Below are 18,235 nucleotides of genomic sequence, written 5' to 3' on the forward strand. Positions count from 1 at the left end.
AGATAGACTTTACGAGAAGAGAGTAACAGCTGTACTCGATGGTATGGGGTACTTTTCGGGTACTCGCTTCGCTGGCCGTCCCTTTGTTTGGTGGGACCCGATTCGAGAACGCAGAGGACGGCATGCAATCAATGACGAGGATTTCGAATTACGAAACTGTCCCGCTGCGTGTGCGTTTGGTTTCGACTGTGGTTGAGTTTTTTGTGGGGTAAAAGGCAGTGAGTTTCGCAATTGTGCCCCCACCTTTTTAAGCATTTGTGAATATTCCCATAATCTGTTTATTTTTTAATTTTATTATTTTCAATCGTATAAATTGTAACAAAAATCTTATATACAATTAATTTTACCTATTTTTAATAATTAATTATACTATTTTTTTAATATAAACTAATTATTTTAATCAATTATATCAATTAAATATAAAAAAAATATGCAAAATTATAACTTTATTATTTGAAAATAAGGAATAAAAAAAGTAAACAAATGAAGAAGAGGTAAAATATTTAATATGACTCCAAGTATGGGGAAAAAAAAAAAATCAATTTGGTGGCACTCAACTATAGCTCTATATATGAAGTTCTTGTTGAGGTAAACAAGTCCATCCGGATTTAATGAAATAAAATCAACCACTTACTACTTATTTTAGCCAAACTCCAAAATTTACCAAACCATCATTAACTACGTCTTTGCACAAACATTTGTGTGTTCAAATTCACCTGCACATGAGAAACTCATTCAATTGTAATCTTTGTTTCATTCATGTAAATGTTTTACTTACACGTATTATCTATATCGACTTATAAATATAATTTTTTATAATTTGTTAAATCTTTAAAATTTGAATTTTGTTAAATTAATTGTTATTGCAATTTAGTATGAGTGTACAAAAATTGTAAAAACCGACCATAACTGCCTCAGGCCGCCAGAGCACGAAAATGACTAAAACTGACATAGAATCTGATGATCGGTAGTAAAATTATGTCAAAATCGCCTTCCATCAGTTCAGTCCAGGTTTGAAGCTGTACCAAACCGCTAAACTGACTAATTATATAACGTATTGGTTAGAAAAATAATAATTAGAATGAAATGACATTGTTTGGTTTAATACACCAAATAGCTTCATTTCAATTTAGGTTTAATTTCTCATTCTCTCTCCTCTTCTTCTTCTCTCTCTCTCTCTCTCTCTCTCTCTCTCTCTCTCTCTCTCTCTCTCTCTCTCTCTCTCTCTCTCTCTCTCTCTCTCTCTCTCTCTCTCTCTCTCTCTCTCTCTCTCTCATTATGATAGCCATATCTCTCTCATTGCACCGAAATCGAGTCGCACCACCACCTCCATTTCTGCGTTTTGCACCATTTGCGACACCGATGACTAACCGAGATCACGTTGAAACTGACATCACCGGTTTTCTCCTTTTTTACCGGCCTGTTTCGGCTAGTTCTAACTATCTGTAGTTGTTGTCGGTGTATTTCGATTTTGGACCAAACTAAATCGATCCCATTGGTTTTCACCCATAGAATTTAGGGGGGGGGGGGGGGGGGGAGATTGTTTGTTAAGTTTTCCTTTTACAAGTATCCAGATCATTCATCAAAAAATAAATCCATGGATATTCACAAATATTATTTTTCAAAGAAAATTTCTAAAAGTCATTGATGCGACCACTTAACTTGTACAATTGGTATAAGATTTTGAAAGGCCTTCATTGTTAGTGTACAACTCTTTTCAATGAAGCTGATTTGTAGAGCTTTGTTAGCCAATATTCAACCACTACAAAATTACTATAATGACATTAATAATAAGAACAATAATATTGATTATAAGGATAACTTAGTACAATAATTATGGAGATGCAAGTAGTGAAGATAATCAAATTACTATCTCGAGAGTATTTTTTCCTTATTTCTAAAGTTTAGGACCGAACAATTATAAATATGTAAAATAAATTCTGCAATATTTATTGAGCATTAAATATTATTTAAAAATATTAAATATTGCTCGTATCGTATAAGAGATTAAGTCCAAAGTTAGTGGAAAGTGAAGGTCATACTTAACATTAGGACCCAAACTTTACTAAACCAAAACATAAGCAAGTATGTCAATGATGAGCAACAAAATAGAACCCTTGATGGTAAAATATTGAAGCAAAGTATTAAACAAGGAAAAAAAATATTTAGAAATATACAAAATTTGAGAAGACAATTAAAAGTGGTCAAAAACCAAATAATGGGATTGCTTTATCTTATTTGAAAAATGATAAACACACATAATTTATTATAATATTTTATACAATAATATTTTTAAAAGGATGGGTATTTTGTAAAATACATTATAAAAGAAACATTATTTATAAAAATACTCTTATTTTATAATATATGTTGTGAAGTATATTGCATAGCTATGATCACTCAGCTTATTTTGGTGATCATAATTGGCACATAAAAGTATTAGCATTGGATTATTCAATTTAAAACTAATTCACACGTTAGATTATCTATCTATTAATTAAAATAATAAAAAAATATTATTAATTTAAATTTTTTTATTTTTTTATCTAATTTATTTTTATCATATTTTGTAATTCTAAAGCTCATACCTTAATTAATAGTCAAATTATAATTAAATTATTTAATCTAATTGCTCCAATTCAAACAAAACATACTACCTTCATAAAGGGTGCACGGGTGCCAAATTGTCCATTTGGATAGCAATTGCAGGCAAAAGGGTGCACAGATGCCAAATTGCCAATTTCTAGATGGTTTGTCGTTGATCTTCCCTCGAGCACAGAGCTGTTAAATTCATTCTTCAAAAACCGGGCCAAGATTATGCAGCTGCACGTGGATGCAAGTCTTTTTATGGGTGTGGTCAAAGGAAGCTTTAAGACCACTTCTCTGAACCCATCCACATGGATTTGAGTCTGTATATGTTCTGACGTTGCTCTTCAAACAATCTTCTTCTTTCTTTGCTTCATGTTGCCACTCTACTTTTGCCTTGTCTGTTACTCTCAAGTTGTGTGTTTCTCATGATTTCTTTCTCATTCCCATGCTCCACCCATCAGTCCATTTCTCATTTGGTCCATCTCACCCCTATACTTAACCAAATTAGGTATATTATTTTATTACATTGCATGATCCATTATGTTCATAAAATATGTCATAAAACATAGTCGTTATGATCGAAGAAGTTCTCGAAGTTACGAATGAAACTTTAAACTCATATCGATCATGAGTTGAGAATGAGAGTTGAACTTTATGAAATCTATTCTCCCATTATTTCTCAGTAGCTTAGTAATACAGCGGTCGACTATTAATTAACTTGTCATTAGTTCCCATAGAGGAAATGGTTTGTTTCATATCAATATATCTTGTACTTGTATACTTATCTCTTCCTTTTATAGGTATGGTATTTATGAAATCACAACTTGTTTCAAAAATTTAAATTGATAGAAAGAAGTAGATTTTGTTATTTATTTTATATTTTAACACTCATCTTTACGTATAGGCCAGACTCTTATTTAATGAATGATCAAACATGTGACATATTTAATTAAATGAGATAGAGTATAGAGTTAAGATTTAAACTCAAAAACTAAATCTGATACCATGTAAAGTCACTATATATCTCAAAAGTTTAAGCTAAATTCTTTGAAATGTTGAAGGCACGCTCATGATAGCCAAGTTTACTCTGATCTCATCTAGCCTTCGTGGACAATTAATAGGCCCTACCTCGAACACATCTATTCTCAATTCTCAACCAACTACTAGAAAAAACGACTGCTATTTGTGAGATTTGTGGGATTTATTTGTTTTGGGTATCCAAATCATATTAAAAACCCTTGAATATGGTATTGGAGACGATTGATTGTATTTGGATTGGTATTTGTATTTGAGAACTATCCACACCCATGCAACCTTTTCTTTTATTAATAGAAAAAGGTAGATGCTTTACAAATTACAATCACTGGTCTTTAGAGAAAGATAAAAGAAGGTGAGGCCACAAAAACTTATTTTGCACAGTATACACTCCAGTTGCTGCTTTCTCAAGGTTCCAATAAAAGTAAGTCGCCACAACTTTGCACGATTGTCGCATAAAACATTTGAATTTTTAAATAAAGAAGTAATATTACAGTTTTAAATTGTGTAAATTCTATAAATTTTATTTAAAAAGAATGAATAAATTTTGTAAACTCGCTCATAAAACTAATATTAATTTATAAAAATATCTTTATTTTATAATATATATTGTACAATATATTATGAAATGTGTATGAGTATAATTACTATTATAACAATATTACCGCCAACTGCAGGTCTTCCATCTCGGTAAAACCGTTAAAAAATAGTAACCTAAGCACTATTTCCACCACTCAACTTACCCAATAAAATCCCAACACATCAGCAAATTTATTGTGTCCTCCACGTGGCAAGACCAACAAGAACTGGAACCAAGACTTTTTTGGCCCTCTACGCTCCCGACGACGCTCCTCCAAGACTTTTCAGTTTGGTGTTAGCCACTTTAGATCTGGACCAACCAAAAAGATTCTTACATTAAAATAATTTTTTTTTTTATTAACCTTCGTGTCCCTTAACTGTACAGGAAGTTTCACCTCCAAATCCGGGCTTTATAGTGTTCAATCATTGAGATAAACCGGAACCCACATGCTTTTTCCTTCTGGGGTTTCCATATTTTTTATGGTTTTTGAAAATTTGTGCTCAGTTTTTGCCTTCTGATTGTTCTCTTGTTTGAAGTCTAGGGTTTCTTCTTCTTCTTCTTCTTCTTCGGTAATCAAGTCTTGTGCTTCTAGAGGTGCAATCCTGGGTCATTTAATCATGCCAATGTAGCTTTGCTCCAGCTTCCATACTACCTATTTTTAGTATTCGGTTCGTGATAGTGGCTTTGGTTTTTAGATTATTCTCAGTTAAGATTAACTTGCAGATTTATGGAGTTTCTTGAATTTTTATAGTTGTTTATTAAATTTTTTGGGTATTTTGAACGTTTGTTCTACTTCATCTTGATTTATTTTCTCGTCATTCTTGGAGGTGTTTCTGGTTTTCGATGTTGAAGTTTCTTCGTATAGAGGTCAGTTAACACAGATTTTTGTCGGGTCTAATAACTGATTTATGTTAATGGTAGTTATGATCTCTTGTCCTTGTCTTTGAAGTAAAGAATTTCTCTCTCTAGCTTGTTGTCTTCGTACGGGTCAGTCGTATATTTTGTTGGGTCAGCTGTCTCTGATTTTTTTTGGTTTTATGTTGTTGTCTATTTTGGGGACACAACTCATCTCAAAGTAGCAGTTATACATCTTTTCAATTTCTGGATTTTGTTGGAAAAAGTATATTTAGCTTCATTCGCAAGGAGGGAAAAAAGAGAGCTTCATTTTCTGCTTTTGTTGGAGCATTTTTACAGCCAGAAAGTGTTGCTTGTGTTTCAAAACATTGCGTTTCCTGGAAAAGGTCAGTGCTGGTCTTGGTGGATTGCTTTGTTTGGCTGAGAAATGTTCATTCCCGCTGAAAAAGAACAGATCTCATTGCCTTTAGAAGATGCGAGGGAGTCCTTGAAATCATTCCCTATGGAATCAAACCCAGATTCCCTTGATGGGCTCTCACCGGTTTCTGAGTTGCTCAATTCACCATCGATTCCCGCTATCTATACCGATGTCAATGTCGTTCCTGAGTACGTAAAGAACGAGCTTGAGCAGTCGATATTGAATCTAGAAGGTACTATTTTCAATCTCGGCTTTTAGTTACGGGAGCCTACGCCACCCCAAGCAGTGGAGATAATTGCCATGATATTAACATGTTGCATTGAATTGTTTCTTCAGAGGAGATTGCTCAGTTGAGGCTGAAGCGGCGGTCGTTGGATAAACGGCGGAGAGAAGCATTGAACAAGATATTAGACATCAAAGGTAATTGTGATGGTTGGCTTAATCAGGGTTTCTATTTAAATTACCTTCTTCTTCCTTCTGATATAGCATCCAATTCAATTTTCAGGCAGCATTCGAGTGTTTTGTCGTGTTCGACCATTCCTATTGACAGACAAGAGAAGAATTCATGAACCCATTTCCACTGGGTCGGAGAAGATCGTGATTCAGTTGGCTGGAATAAGGAAAGAATTTGAACTTGATAAAGTTTTTCTGCAACAAGCAAGCCAAGGTTAGTGTACAATTACAATCTGTCAAAGTCTTGATTATATTTTTTTATCCTTTTTTTTTTTTAAAAAAAAATTTGGGCAGTTTCAGTAAGAGTATCCTGCTTGAGATTTCTGTAGACGATGTTTTTGTTGAGGTGGAACCGATCCTCAAATCGGCACTTGATGGGCATAATGTGTGCGTTTTCGCCTACGGTCAAACAGGCACAGGGAAGACATTTACAATGGTGAGTAATTGATATTTGGATCTAGTTATTACTGGATTTGCATGATTGAATAATGGATTGTAATGAATTTGCAGGATGGGACAAACGAGAAACCAGGAATTCTTCCTCGAGCTCTGAAAGAGCTCTTCAATCAAGCCTCATTGAATAACTCACGTTCTTTGACATTTTCAATGAGTATGCTGGAGGTGTACATGGGTAATCTTAGAGATTTGCTGGTTCCAAAGTCATCCTGCAGAGCATATGGGGCTTTGACACAATGGTATATCTATGATCTAATGTGTCATAAAGATTCGTCATGCACAACTAACTTCTTGGGAAATTTATTACATTGATTGCTTTGATTTGGTTAATTCTACTACAGCAACCTCAACATACAAACAGATTCAAAGGGTTTGGTGGAAATTGAGGGTCTCACAGATGTCCCAATTCCAGATTTTGCAACGGCCAGATGGTGGTATACTAAAGGGAGACGTGTTAGAGCCACTTCTTGGACTAGTGTTAATGAGGCATCTAGCAGATCACACTGGTGGGTTATGGATCTAGATATTTTTTTCAGATAGTCTTGACGGATTAATTTGGTTTGATAATTACGTTATCTGTTTAGCTTTATATATCTAGCCTTACAAGGATCACCGTATATCGACGTGGGGATGCTTCCGAAGCTAAAGTAGAAGTGAGCAAACTGTGGATGGTCGATCTTGGAGGAAGTGAGCGATTATTGAAAACAGGTGCCACTGGACTTACACTTGATGAAGGGCGGGCCATAAATCTCTCTCTTTCAGCTTTAGGTGATGTTATTGCAGCTTTGAGAAAGAAGAGGAGCTATGTGCCTTTCAGGCAAGTCCTCTGATAAGATTTGACTCTCGTCTTTAGTTATCTCCTCATTCTTGTTAGATAAGCCAAGAATGGGTCCCGAAATTTACAATTGCCAGACACAGTTTGTAAATTTCCAGTCGCAAGGAGTAGCCTTCTATGTTGTTCTTTTTCCTCCCAATTAATCTGGAACTCCAACTCAGTACTATTTTCTATATCTTTGGTTTCAGGAATAGCAAGCTAACTCAAATTCTCAAGGATTCCTTAGGTAACATACTCTATTCTTCTTTGTAGCATCCTCAAAATATTAGAAACGATGCACGCTTTGATACCATTTTGTAATGAGCTTATTCTTTAGCATAATTGAGACCCTAGGATAATAGAAAATCAAGCTTCTAGCTGTTTTATACATCAAAGACTCCTCTCCGAGAGTCTAAACCATGCATTTGCGCTTAAAAATGCTTTGCTCATTTTAGCAGAAAGGAATTGTTTTAGGTGAAGTTACTCTATTCTCTTACAATCAATTGGTATAGGTGATCGCTCAAAGGTTTTAATGCTTGTGCTTGTAAGCCCATGTGAAGAAGATACCGCAGAGACAATCTGTTCTTTGAGCTTTGCAAAGAGAGCTAGAGGTGTAGAGTCATATAGAGAATTTCCAGAGGTAGGCTTCTCAAATTTCTTATTTGGTGGTGTTGTCTGCGCAAACACATTCTTGTAACTGATAATTGTTTCAATGCGTATACAGGAATTGAAGATACAGAGAGAGAAAAGGATCATGCTTCTTGAAGAAGAAATGAGAGAAGCTGAAGAAGAATGTCAGGAAGTTGGGAAGGAAATACAAAAGGCTGAAATCCTGTTAAGTGAAAACAAAAGGCTTTTGTCAGCTAATTATGGACTCATTGAAGATGAAGTGAAGACCCCCATGAGCGCCAAAGAAGATTTAAAAGAAGCCGCGGGAACTCCTCGAAATTCCAAGAAAGTTACAAAAAGATTAAATCTTTCCAATTCTCAGCCTCGTTTCATGACATCTACTGTGGCCAGTCGCCAAAGGCAAGGTGCTGCAGAAAAAGAAATAATTGGAAGAGCAAGAAGTTTCAGATCAGGGGCTAGAAGTTCCATCCAGTTTCCGGCTTCCCAATCACTTAGTTATTCAGATCCTCGTTTTAAGGCAATTTTACAGAACTCCAATAGAAAATCACGATATGCTGAGACAAGTACTCTCCTCAGAGAGAGTCCCAAATGCAATGGCTTAGATACAAAACTAGACACCTTTCCACGGAGCAAGATGGTTGCTGCATCGGATCCAAACTTTAGAGTTACCCTCTATCGTCATAGAAGAAGAAGGTCTGACATAATCTAGGTCGTGAAAAATGACTGATTGCTGCTCTTCTGGTGAATTTGTATAATGTCTGTCGTTGTTTGAGTTTCACATTCTTTTATCTGGAAAACCGTATACTGGGGAATGTCGTGCCATTAAATGTGGTAATGGGTTGCTTTGCCTAGGCTTACAGATTTTGGATCTTTTGAAGTTGCTTATTTGCATGATCCTTCTTGTCGGGTTGGTGGTATAGCCTTGTTGGGTCCTGTTAATTATTTGTTAACGTGATTTTTGTAACCCAAGTAGGATCAGCAACTTTGTTTGAAGTTTGTAATGATGATGCGACTTTTTTGAATAATTTGATTACTAGTATTCCTAAAACCACAAATGCAGAGCCTGCCGAGCTTTGGGAAACCAGCTATGATTTTGTTCCCACCCCTTTTTGGTTATTATGTATGCACTTTGCCAAACCACATTAATTTACTTGTCTCTATACTCTAGTCCAATATCTAACTTGTCTTGTCCTCTTGCTTGCTACAAAACTTTTTGCCATAATATGTGTACGTTTTGTTGATCTTCATGCCCATGGCATGTTTGCTCTTCTGGCAAGTTAGTCATGATGTTACCTACCCTTTCCATGTACGATCGGTTTTTCTTCTCTCTTTATTCTTTTATATTTTGTGGGTTCTGGTTGTTGAATATTTTGGATGGGGCCATTTTTCGGTTGAATCCCCAAAACGGAACCCGATTAGCTATTTTGGTAAGCAAGCCCACGCCACCCAAATCAAAATCTAGACTTGGGGCCTGAGGCCTGACCATCCCGATCATTCAGCAAAACTAATCGTTCTCGCTACCGCTACTCATCAATGTCTCATTTTGGTCAATTAAATTATAAAGGAAGAGAAATAACAGTGTTCATATATTAATGTAAGCAGCACATGTACTAGCACAAAATGCACTCCTTATCTCGGAAGATCTGTTTGTACTTGAAGAGATCCCTTCCTGTCTGCAACGAATAGTAAGGGATGAGATGTTGTAATCATGTGGTTGAGAAACAGAAGGAATAATGGCTGTGACAGAATTATATGAAGCAGATTAACGTGCTGTCCTGAGAGGAGGGGAAGCAATTGATGAAAAGAGGATCTTAATGGTCTCTCTAGTATGTATATCGAAAGGCCAATGTGATGGTTCACAAACCCGATAGCTAGACTAGCTTTGAATGTCCAGGATGTCAATGTTTGGTGTGATTATATGCCTGTTTCCTATTATACAACCTGTTTGGGTTGATAACATTTGTAATGTTTGCTACTTATCAAAAAAACATTTGTAATGTTTGCTGTTTAACGAGAAGTTCTGATGTTTTAATATATATATATATATATATATATTAATGTTTGTGATTCACCATTAATAAAATACTTTCCAGGATTCCAATAATCCGATTCAATACGAAACCCACGATAGTCAAGGTTAAGTTGTTCATATGATAATCAATTCCATAAATATATGTTGTATATAGATACGGTAGAGCCGAAAGAACTACAAGAAATTGAAATTAAGAAGCTACCCTTCTGGATGTAGCAAACTTATTGATAAAAAAGAGATGAACTCTGGTTTCGTTTCAAATGCATTCCCCTCAATTTGCATTGGATTATAGAAAAGAGAACCCAGATGAGATACAGCGTCTCGGGTCCACCTCACGTGCATCCCCTCCTTGCCCAATGCCCTCAATGAAGATAGGGGAGTCAAAACGACGTTCTCCAGTCCACGACATTCTCTCCACATAAAAAAGATAATCTTTTTCTTAAAGAAAAACAACCCCCCTCCTCCTACTCTGATCCCCATGCTGTCGGTTTCTAATCGGAGAAACGTTGTCTCTTCGCGAAGCAAAATCTTCCTCGATCTGAGATTTTGAGTTTGTTTAGCTAAGATCACACTTAACTAACGGACACAGCGACGAAGACACAGAAACACACACATGGCTCCCCCATCGTCCTTGGCATCACCGAAGGGCGTTGTGGTAACGGTGCCAGTGCTCGTCCTGGCGGCCTCCGTGGCCGCTATATTCTTGTTCTTTCTCTTGTCGTCTCTCTCCTCTTGTTCTTGCCCTGCGGGAGTGTCCGTTGCCGGTGGCGACGTCCCCGTGTCCGCTGGTGGTGGTGATGGCGCGGGCCGTGTTTCTGTATCCACGACGAAGGAGGATGTGGAGTGGGTCATGGACCAGATCCGAGTGAATGGCCTCCATATGCAAGACAACGTCCTCCGCAAGGGCATCAACCCCCGCTCCAGATCCCAGCAACTCCAAGATATCCTGCAGTACGTACTCTCCTCCCTCCTCTTTTTCTCGCTCTTTTTATATGTAAATGTATGTCTATGTGAACATATTCCAAATCTTGTGTGGTGATGGAGGAGTTGGTGTGGAGTTTTACATGGGTTTGTGGCATACGTATTTATTGATTCATTATTTGCTCTTTCAATTGAGATTTTGGAGATTTAACTTTATTCTTAGCGCGGGTATTATATGAGTTGCTTCAGGAATTGTCCCAGTTTGTTTAAGTAAAAGTTATTAGGAGGAATCGGGAAAATGATCAGTCGAAATGTGGGTCCCAAAGGTTTCATCAGAAAGGATGAACAATCTGAATTTGAGAGGAAATGCAAGGAAATTTGCGGAGAAATCTTTCTGGAAAAGTCTCTCTCTCTCTCTCTCTCTCTCTCTCTCTCTCTCTCTCATACACACGCATACCTACAATGCTCAGTACTTTCGTTGGAAATTATATATTATTCACCTCATTGTTGTTTTAAAACAATGGCTAGGTTTTCTGAAATAAGCTTTGTGTTTGCACCTATTTGTTTGCGTCTGGGAAACAAGAGATACTTGGCTACTACAAACATCATGGCGGTAACTTTGAATACTGGTTCTACAATTTTGATATTATTTGCCACAAACTTTGACTAGTGCACTTATTTTTCGGTTAGGGTGACTTATGTTTTGTTTGTTTTATGCTATTCTTAGGTCTGGCAGATGCGTTACCCTGCGTCTTGGCTTGTTGTTTAAGGCTGGGTTGGATGGATCCTGGCTTCAAGTATTGCTAAAAGATCATTTGGTTACTCTGAAGTTCAGAAACAGAGAGATGATAAAAAAAATTTAAAACTTGGAACAGTGGGAACCTGAGAAAACAATACAAAACATAGACTGGAATTGATATCTTTATTTATTTATTTATTTTTTTTATTTTAAAAATCCATACATGTAGTTTTTTTAGCAAACCTTTAGTTCTCCTCGTTGTGGTTTCTAATAAAATTTTTTATTTACAAAAAGTTTTGTTAACAACCACAGTTGGTGTGTGTGGTCATAAATTCTATATAGTGCTTGTTTGGTCATTTCTTGCAGCTTCAGCATTCTCTCTGTCATACATCTTGATTTCATGTGTGCGTGTGTTTGCTGTGTACAGGTAGGCGTATGTGTTTGATATGCATGCTAGGGTAGTAGGGTTTGTACATTTTCCCTTTTTTGAGAGTTTCTATGACAAACCCTATCAAGACTGTAACCAAATTCCCCTTTCCAGGTTCAAAGGCATATCACATTATGAAGGACCTGAAGCAAACAACCACACTGCCCTACCCTGCCCTGGAGAGCTTCTTGTTGAAGAACACCACAGCAACTATGGTGAACCCTGGGCAGGGGGCCGAGATGTGTTTGAGTTCCTTGCACAATCTGCACACCTCATGCCTGACTCACACGTCCTTGAAATTGGCTGTGGCACCCTCCGAGTTGGCTTGCATTTCATTCGCTATCTCAATCCTGAGCATTACAATTGTCTTGAAAGAGATGAACTATCTCTGATGGCTGCATTTCGATACGAGCTTCCGTCCCAAGGACTCCTATACAAGCGGCCTTTGATTGTCAAAGGGGAGGATATGGATTTAACCAAGTTTTCAGAAGTTGTGTATGATTTGATCTGTGCTAGTGCTGTCTTTCTTCACATGCCCGATACGCTTGTGTGGGTTGGATTGGAAAGGTTAGCAACTAAAGTGAAACCTTATGATGGGCGAATCTTTGTGTCCCATAACATAAAGTTCTGTTCCCGTTTGGGAGGTGAAGAGTGTACAAAACGGCTCGGGAGTTTGGGGCTGGAGTACGTTGGAAAGCATACACATGATAGCTTGCTTTTTAATCACTATGAGATCTGGTTTGAGTTTAGGCGGTCAAGGGCTTAGGACTTGGAAAGATGCAATTTCTCTTGGAAGGAAAGGTTGTTCATAGTTAGGAAACAGGCTTCGAGTCGAGTGGCCTCTGACTACTGCAACCACAAGGCTATAAGTAAGGTCAAGTTTTCAGGCTGCTGTTGATAAATATACGTTGAAGAAAGAGGGCTAACCAATTGACGGGCTTCATATTTTATTTAGCAAGTAATTTGCTTGAACGCAAAATTGAACATGCCTTGTATTTGGTGGTAGAAGTATTCATTGCAATTTGTAACTTTTGTGTATGGAGTTGTGACGTTATGTAATGTCCAAAAATGAGGTGTTAACCCATTGTTTTTTCAAACAACTTGGGCAAGCTCTCTTATTAATGCTGAAGATTACATTTTTGTTTAAAATACGTTTTCGTCTTCAAACGACGTCGTTTCTATTATAGCTAAATCCCCGCACAATCTGAAAACGTAAACCCCCTGGACAATCATAAACCCTAACACTAACCACAGAGAGAGAGAGAGAGAGCTCAGAATAGCTTTCCAACTCCGGGGCCAAACCCAAGAATGCCTTCTTCACGAATCCTTACCAGCACTTACAGAAGTTTCCCTAACTTCTCATCCTCCCCCTTATTCTCTTCCTCCAGATTCAGTCACCTAACTATGTCACAGCATCGCTCGATCTTTTCCACGGCACAGCTTCAGGGCTCATGGATGGACAGGATCAAAGGGGTCTTCACTGGGCAGAAGACCAACCCGGAAGAACCCCAGATCAGCTCCGAATCCTTCACGCTCCTTCGTGAGTGCCCACATAACCGCTATTGTTTTATTTTTTATTTTATTTTTTTGCTAAATTGTTGTATTTTTAATTGCTTACCTATTGATGTGCTTCACATCTTGGTTACTCTTGACGGTCCCATTTTAATTTTTTTTTCAAAATTTACTTAGTCGATGTGATCCATATTTTTTTTTTTTTTTTATTGTTATTGTTGTTTGATTGCAGGGTTTGCGGATGAATTGAAGAATGCGAGAAGGTTAGGGGCATTCAAGCAATATATGGTGGGTCGAAGCAGTGAGGCGACATTTTCAGATGCTTTTGAGAAGCAGGAAGCTATAATTCGACACCTTGGAGGTTTCGATCCTACTGGAGAGGTTGGTTTTCTCTATTGAATTCAGATTTTTCACATATAGTCTTAACGTAAACATAGGAATGATACCACGACCATAATTTCTAACCCCAATTGCCCCTCTTCGTAGCTAATTTCAAAATGGGTGTCTGCCACTCTAGCTGGTAAAGTTTTTCTATTTCCCGGCCGTAAGCTTGGGAATGCAGCTCAAGTATTTGTATCTTGGGATTTGCTACACTGGCTTCACTTTTTTTGTGAGACTCTGTCGGGGCAAATCTTCTCATTTTGGTTTTAGGTCTATTTATATGTAGAATCTTCAAAGTGCTCATAAACAAGAAACAGCAAAGCATTGTAATTGCCCGATAGCTGACGTAGAGAATGCACTTGCGAAGTTTACATGGGCTAAAGAAGCACAAAAGAAGATAGAGAAGTTAAAAGAAGAAGGGAAACCGATGCCGAAGAGCATTGCTGAGGTAGATTTCTCTCAGTTTGCCTTATTTTTCTCACTGCCAAATTTCTTGTGATGTATTCTCCATATGTATGGTAGAAACCTTATTAACTTTGTATATCTGTGAAAAGTACCAATTGAAACCACCCTGTTTTTGCTGATTTTAAATTTGTGAACTTGGGAAAATTAAATTTTAGAACATGCATATACCCATACATTCACGTGTCTGTAGTCTAGTCTTTGGGGGAACATGGTGTCCTTTGGGTCTATTTTCTGGATATGTATCACCTCATTGACAAGGTCTATTGCGCGAGGAGAGGAAATACTAGTCCCAGATGAAGAGTAATGCGATTGCCTCTATTGAGAAGAAAGTAGTATTGAATGTTTTTTTTATCCATAAACAAAGATTTTATTGATCATAAGAAAAGTAGTATTGAATGTTAGCACTTTTTATACTTATAAAAAAAATTATGGCACTTCTATTAAAAGAAAAAAGTGCTACTGGATATTGGAAACATAAATTGTAAACGATTATACACAACGATGAGGAAAAAGATGGTGGTGGGTGATTGAAGTCTATTAAAGCTCTATGGATAAACTATGTTAGACTGTCTATGTAGGCTCGTTCTACTTTTTCATTCTCCTCACTCTGCCTCGGCCGGGAAGGGAGGGGGGCGCATGGGAAAAGTAGAAAGAACTTATGAAGACAGTCTACCATAGTTTATCCTAGCAAGATGGGATGACATCTAGTTGCTATTATCTGCTTAAAAATCTATGCGGATCAAGTTTGCAGTTGTGTTGTCTATGAATCAATGTGAACTTTATCTCCCTGCAACAAAAATTTCCTTGAGCCAGCTTGGTTTACTGTCTTCCCTATGCTGTTGCTTCAAATACATGCATTGATGAGTGGATTTATCTAGAGCCACTTATGCTATTATCTCCCCATTTATTTACTCCTGGGGTCTAAAATATGACATGGTTACATGTTGCTTGGCTGTGTAAAATATGGAGTACATGCATAGTAGTTTTCTTCATCCTTAGAAACGGAAGCTGAAAATTCACTTACAATTACTTGTACCTTATGATCTGTAGGTGCAGAAGCTGGTGGGTACGACACCATTGGATCTTGCCAGGACTAATTTGGCTAAGAGTGGGCAAATCAGTAGGAATGCTCTATGCCCTTGTGGTTCCAAGAAGAGATACAAACGGTACTTCTTCTGTTCTTAAACCTTTTGAGTAATCTTTCCTCCTCCATTTTGAAAGTCATGTAGATTACAAGATTAGGTGTTACGTAGTTTCTTAAATTTCATTAGATACTATTCCATGTATGCCACATGTGGTTGACTATCATATAGACTTTCTTTCGTGGCTCACTTGTTTCTCTCATGAAACAAAATGCATTTTATTGCTTGAAAGTTTACACTCTTTTTACTTATAAACAAAATAAAGTTTACACTCTTTTTATTAGATTGGGATTTTATTGCTCGTAATTCTTTTCACTCTTAATTCTTCCCATACCAAATAGCTAAGTAATTTGACTCAAGAAACCTTTTGTACTTAACTAGTCTAGGAATTTTCTTTAGCTTTGTGTGCTGTTCATTAGTTTCCATAAGCTAGTTAATTTGCTCAGATAAACTTTTGGCTATAGAGGATCAGGGTGTGCATTTTAGAAAACAACATTTTAAGGTCAATCACTTTTATTTTCTCTATATTCTTTGTTTTGAAGGTGCTGTGGGAAGGATTGAGGGGATTTGAGAACTACATTTTACAGGGAAAAAAAACCTTGATTCAAGTGCTGGGTATTAGAGTTTCACAGAGATGGTGAATTCAACTGTCTCAAAGAATTATTTGTTGGAGCTCTTTGGTGTACAACAGTTTGTTGGACAAGTTACCCAGCAGACAGGCCATCGTACTCTTTCAGGGAACTGACGATCAGATGGTTTTTTAACCAACGTGTTTGCTTTTGTTTCCACATCATTGAGTGAACGAATGATGTGGAAAATAATAACATCTCAGTAGCAAGCATTACAACTTCCAAATTATCAAATTTATGAGAGAAATGGATGATGTCCTTGCTTTCAAAATTATATATTTGAATAGATTTTGGTCCGTGGGAACGTCAATTCCATTACATAAAAAGAAATGCTAGTATCTATCTAGAAGACTGAGGAGAAGGGATTGGTATGAGCGGCAAATTAACCTTGTGGGGGCTTATTTTGCGAACTGGATGCAAAGTAATTGTGGAATCCACAGAAAGACGGTGGTTAGTGCTGTCCATTATTTTGTAGTGATCCAATCAAAACAATCCAGTTTGATTCTCACAGGGGTTTGCACCAAAGCAGCATGTGTATATATATATATATACGGTCATGGTGCCATTACCCATACATATAATAAGTTGTGCTAGCGCTAACGCAAAAGTACCACGCCCACCCATTTGCTAGTGATTGAAAAACTACTACCTAGCTGAGAATTACCCAAGCACTGTTTTTATTACTGCCACTGGCTAGGCAGCTAGAAACAGTAAAAACTCCGGAGAAGGACAAGGAGGATATGAAAATATTCAAGGCGGGATGAGGTTCTCACGCTTTGTGCACGTACAGTGAAATGTTGGAGGGAATTAATTAGAGAGGTTTGCTACAGATCAGCTGATCCACGGCTAATCTTTAGCACATTTTACGTGTAATTTTTTTTTTAAACACAAAGTCAACGTTTATCCCCTCCCCCTACCCGATTCTCTCTCTCAACTCACTCAACCCCGCCGTGCGCCACCGTCGTGTGCCACTGACCACCTCACCGGCTCTCCCTCACACCGGTGACCCTCCAGTCACCTTTGACTGTCCACGGCAGCCCCCTCTCCTCTCCCAAAATGGGTCTTATATGAATTTAGCCACCATGCTACCGTCACCGTACGCCAGCGTAGCCATCACCACTGTCGAGCCCCATGACCTCCTAGCAATCCCCACTGTCGAACCTAAGTCACGACAACCCTCTCCTCCCTCTCCATCGCATCTCACAACTCGAAATGGGTCTCCCCCTTTCTCGCCACCATGTCGCCGCCGTACGCCAGCCTAGCCACCACCATTGAGCCCTACGACCTCCCAGCAACCCCCACCGTTAAATCCAAGTCACGACAACCCTCTCCTCCCTCTCCATCGCATCTCACAACCCGAAATGGGTCTCTCCCTTTCTCGCCACCATGCCGCCGCAGTACGCCAGCCCAGTCACCACCACCGAGTCCCACGACCTCCCAACAACCCCTACTGTCGAACCTAAGTCACGGCAACCCCCTCCTCCCTCTCCATCGCAGCACATATAGTCCCGGTAGTTTGCCATTTTTGGGAGTGGAGGGCTTCAGGGTGTTGAGGCCTTGGGGAGAACTTGGACAATTTACTTAGAGAGAAATTGGTCAATCTGCTTAGCCACGTAAGGTGTGTTTTGGCTAATGCCAATACTTTTTCTTAATTAGATATGGCTTGTGTGTGTGTGGATGCTTTCAGTGATGGAACTGGATGCAGCCAATTGTGCAAGTTCATAAACAGCTGAATAAGCATTATAGAGTAGTTTATGGTAGCTAAAGGAATCACCCTCTAATCTCTATATATAAGAAACTATTTCTTACAGGATATCGTGAACCAAAAGCTTGCTTTCAGATCCAAATATTGCATGTGGATGTACCAATAATAATTCTAAGGCATTTTCGTATGTATTAAGGTAAAGAACGTGAAATCTACGCACTAGTAAGCTTATTTTTTAGGATGATCTAACCAAATTATCTTCTACTTGTGCTGTTGCTTTTATGTATGGCGCTCCAGATTGTTAAGGGTCACATTGATTCCCAAATACATACTAAACGTATATATTACAAAGTAAAGCAACCACTTACAATAGGTTATTAAAAAAAAAGTTTCAAATCTGTCCTAATTTATTAAGCTAAAGAAGCTTGCCTCTCTGAAAGATCAAGAGTCAC

General features: G+C 37.8%; 3 protein-coding genes across 5 annotated transcripts; all 3 read left to right on the forward strand.

Annotated features, from left to right (window-relative positions):
• Positions 1–4,548: 4,548 nt before the first annotated feature.
• On the forward strand, positions 4,549–8,855 carry LOC122318944 (kinesin-like protein KIN-14U). 2 transcript variants are annotated; one of them, XM_043136714.1, is made up of 10 exons: positions 4,549–5,709; positions 5,814–5,897; positions 5,983–6,144; positions 6,260–6,366; positions 6,441–6,625; positions 6,728–6,892; positions 6,985–7,203; positions 7,410–7,447; positions 7,713–7,840; positions 7,925–8,855. In XM_043136714.1, the coding sequence occupies exons 1-10, from the start codon at positions 5,487–5,489 to the stop codon at positions 8,537–8,539; spliced, it is 1,926 nt and encodes a 641-aa protein (XP_042992648.1). In that variant the 5' UTR covers positions 4,549–5,486; the 3' UTR covers positions 8,540–8,855. The 2 variants fall into 2 exon arrangements, with proteins under 2 accessions (XP_042992648.1, XP_042992649.1); XM_043136715.1 differs by lacking the exons at positions 4,549–5,709; positions 5,814–5,897 and having other exon boundaries at positions 6,008–6,144; positions 6,225–6,366.
• Positions 8,856–10,121: 1,266 nt separating this feature from the next.
• LOC122318511 lies at positions 10,122–13,046 on the forward strand. Its single transcript, XM_043135933.1, has 2 exons — positions 10,122–10,813; positions 12,064–13,046. Exons 1-2 carry the CDS (start codon positions 10,476–10,478, stop codon positions 12,713–12,715), a joined length of 990 nt encoding a protein of 329 aa, XP_042991867.1. The 5' UTR covers positions 10,122–10,475; the 3' UTR covers positions 12,716–13,046.
• A 66-nt stretch (positions 13,047–13,112) lies between these two features.
• LOC122318512 (protein translocase subunit SecA 1-like) lies at positions 13,113–16,374 on the forward strand. Of its 2 annotated transcripts, none has more exons than XM_043135934.1 (5): positions 13,113–13,489; positions 13,694–13,842; positions 14,129–14,290; positions 15,358–15,473; positions 15,992–16,374. In XM_043135934.1, exons 1-5 carry the CDS (start codon positions 13,258–13,260, stop codon positions 16,008–16,010), a joined length of 678 nt encoding a protein of 225 aa, XP_042991868.1. In that variant the 5' UTR covers positions 13,113–13,257; the 3' UTR covers positions 16,011–16,374. The 2 variants fall into 2 exon arrangements, with proteins under 2 accessions (XP_042991868.1, XP_042991869.1); XM_043135935.1 differs by having other exon boundaries at positions 14,210–14,290.
• Positions 16,375–18,235: the final 1,861 nt, after the last annotated feature.

This window comes from Carya illinoinensis, chromosome 8 (assembly GCF_018687715.1).
Source record: "Carya illinoinensis cultivar Pawnee chromosome 8, C.illinoinensisPawnee_v1, whole genome shotgun sequence".
In the NCBI taxonomy this organism is placed as follows: Eukaryota; Viridiplantae; Streptophyta; class Magnoliopsida; order Fagales; family Juglandaceae; genus Carya; species Carya illinoinensis.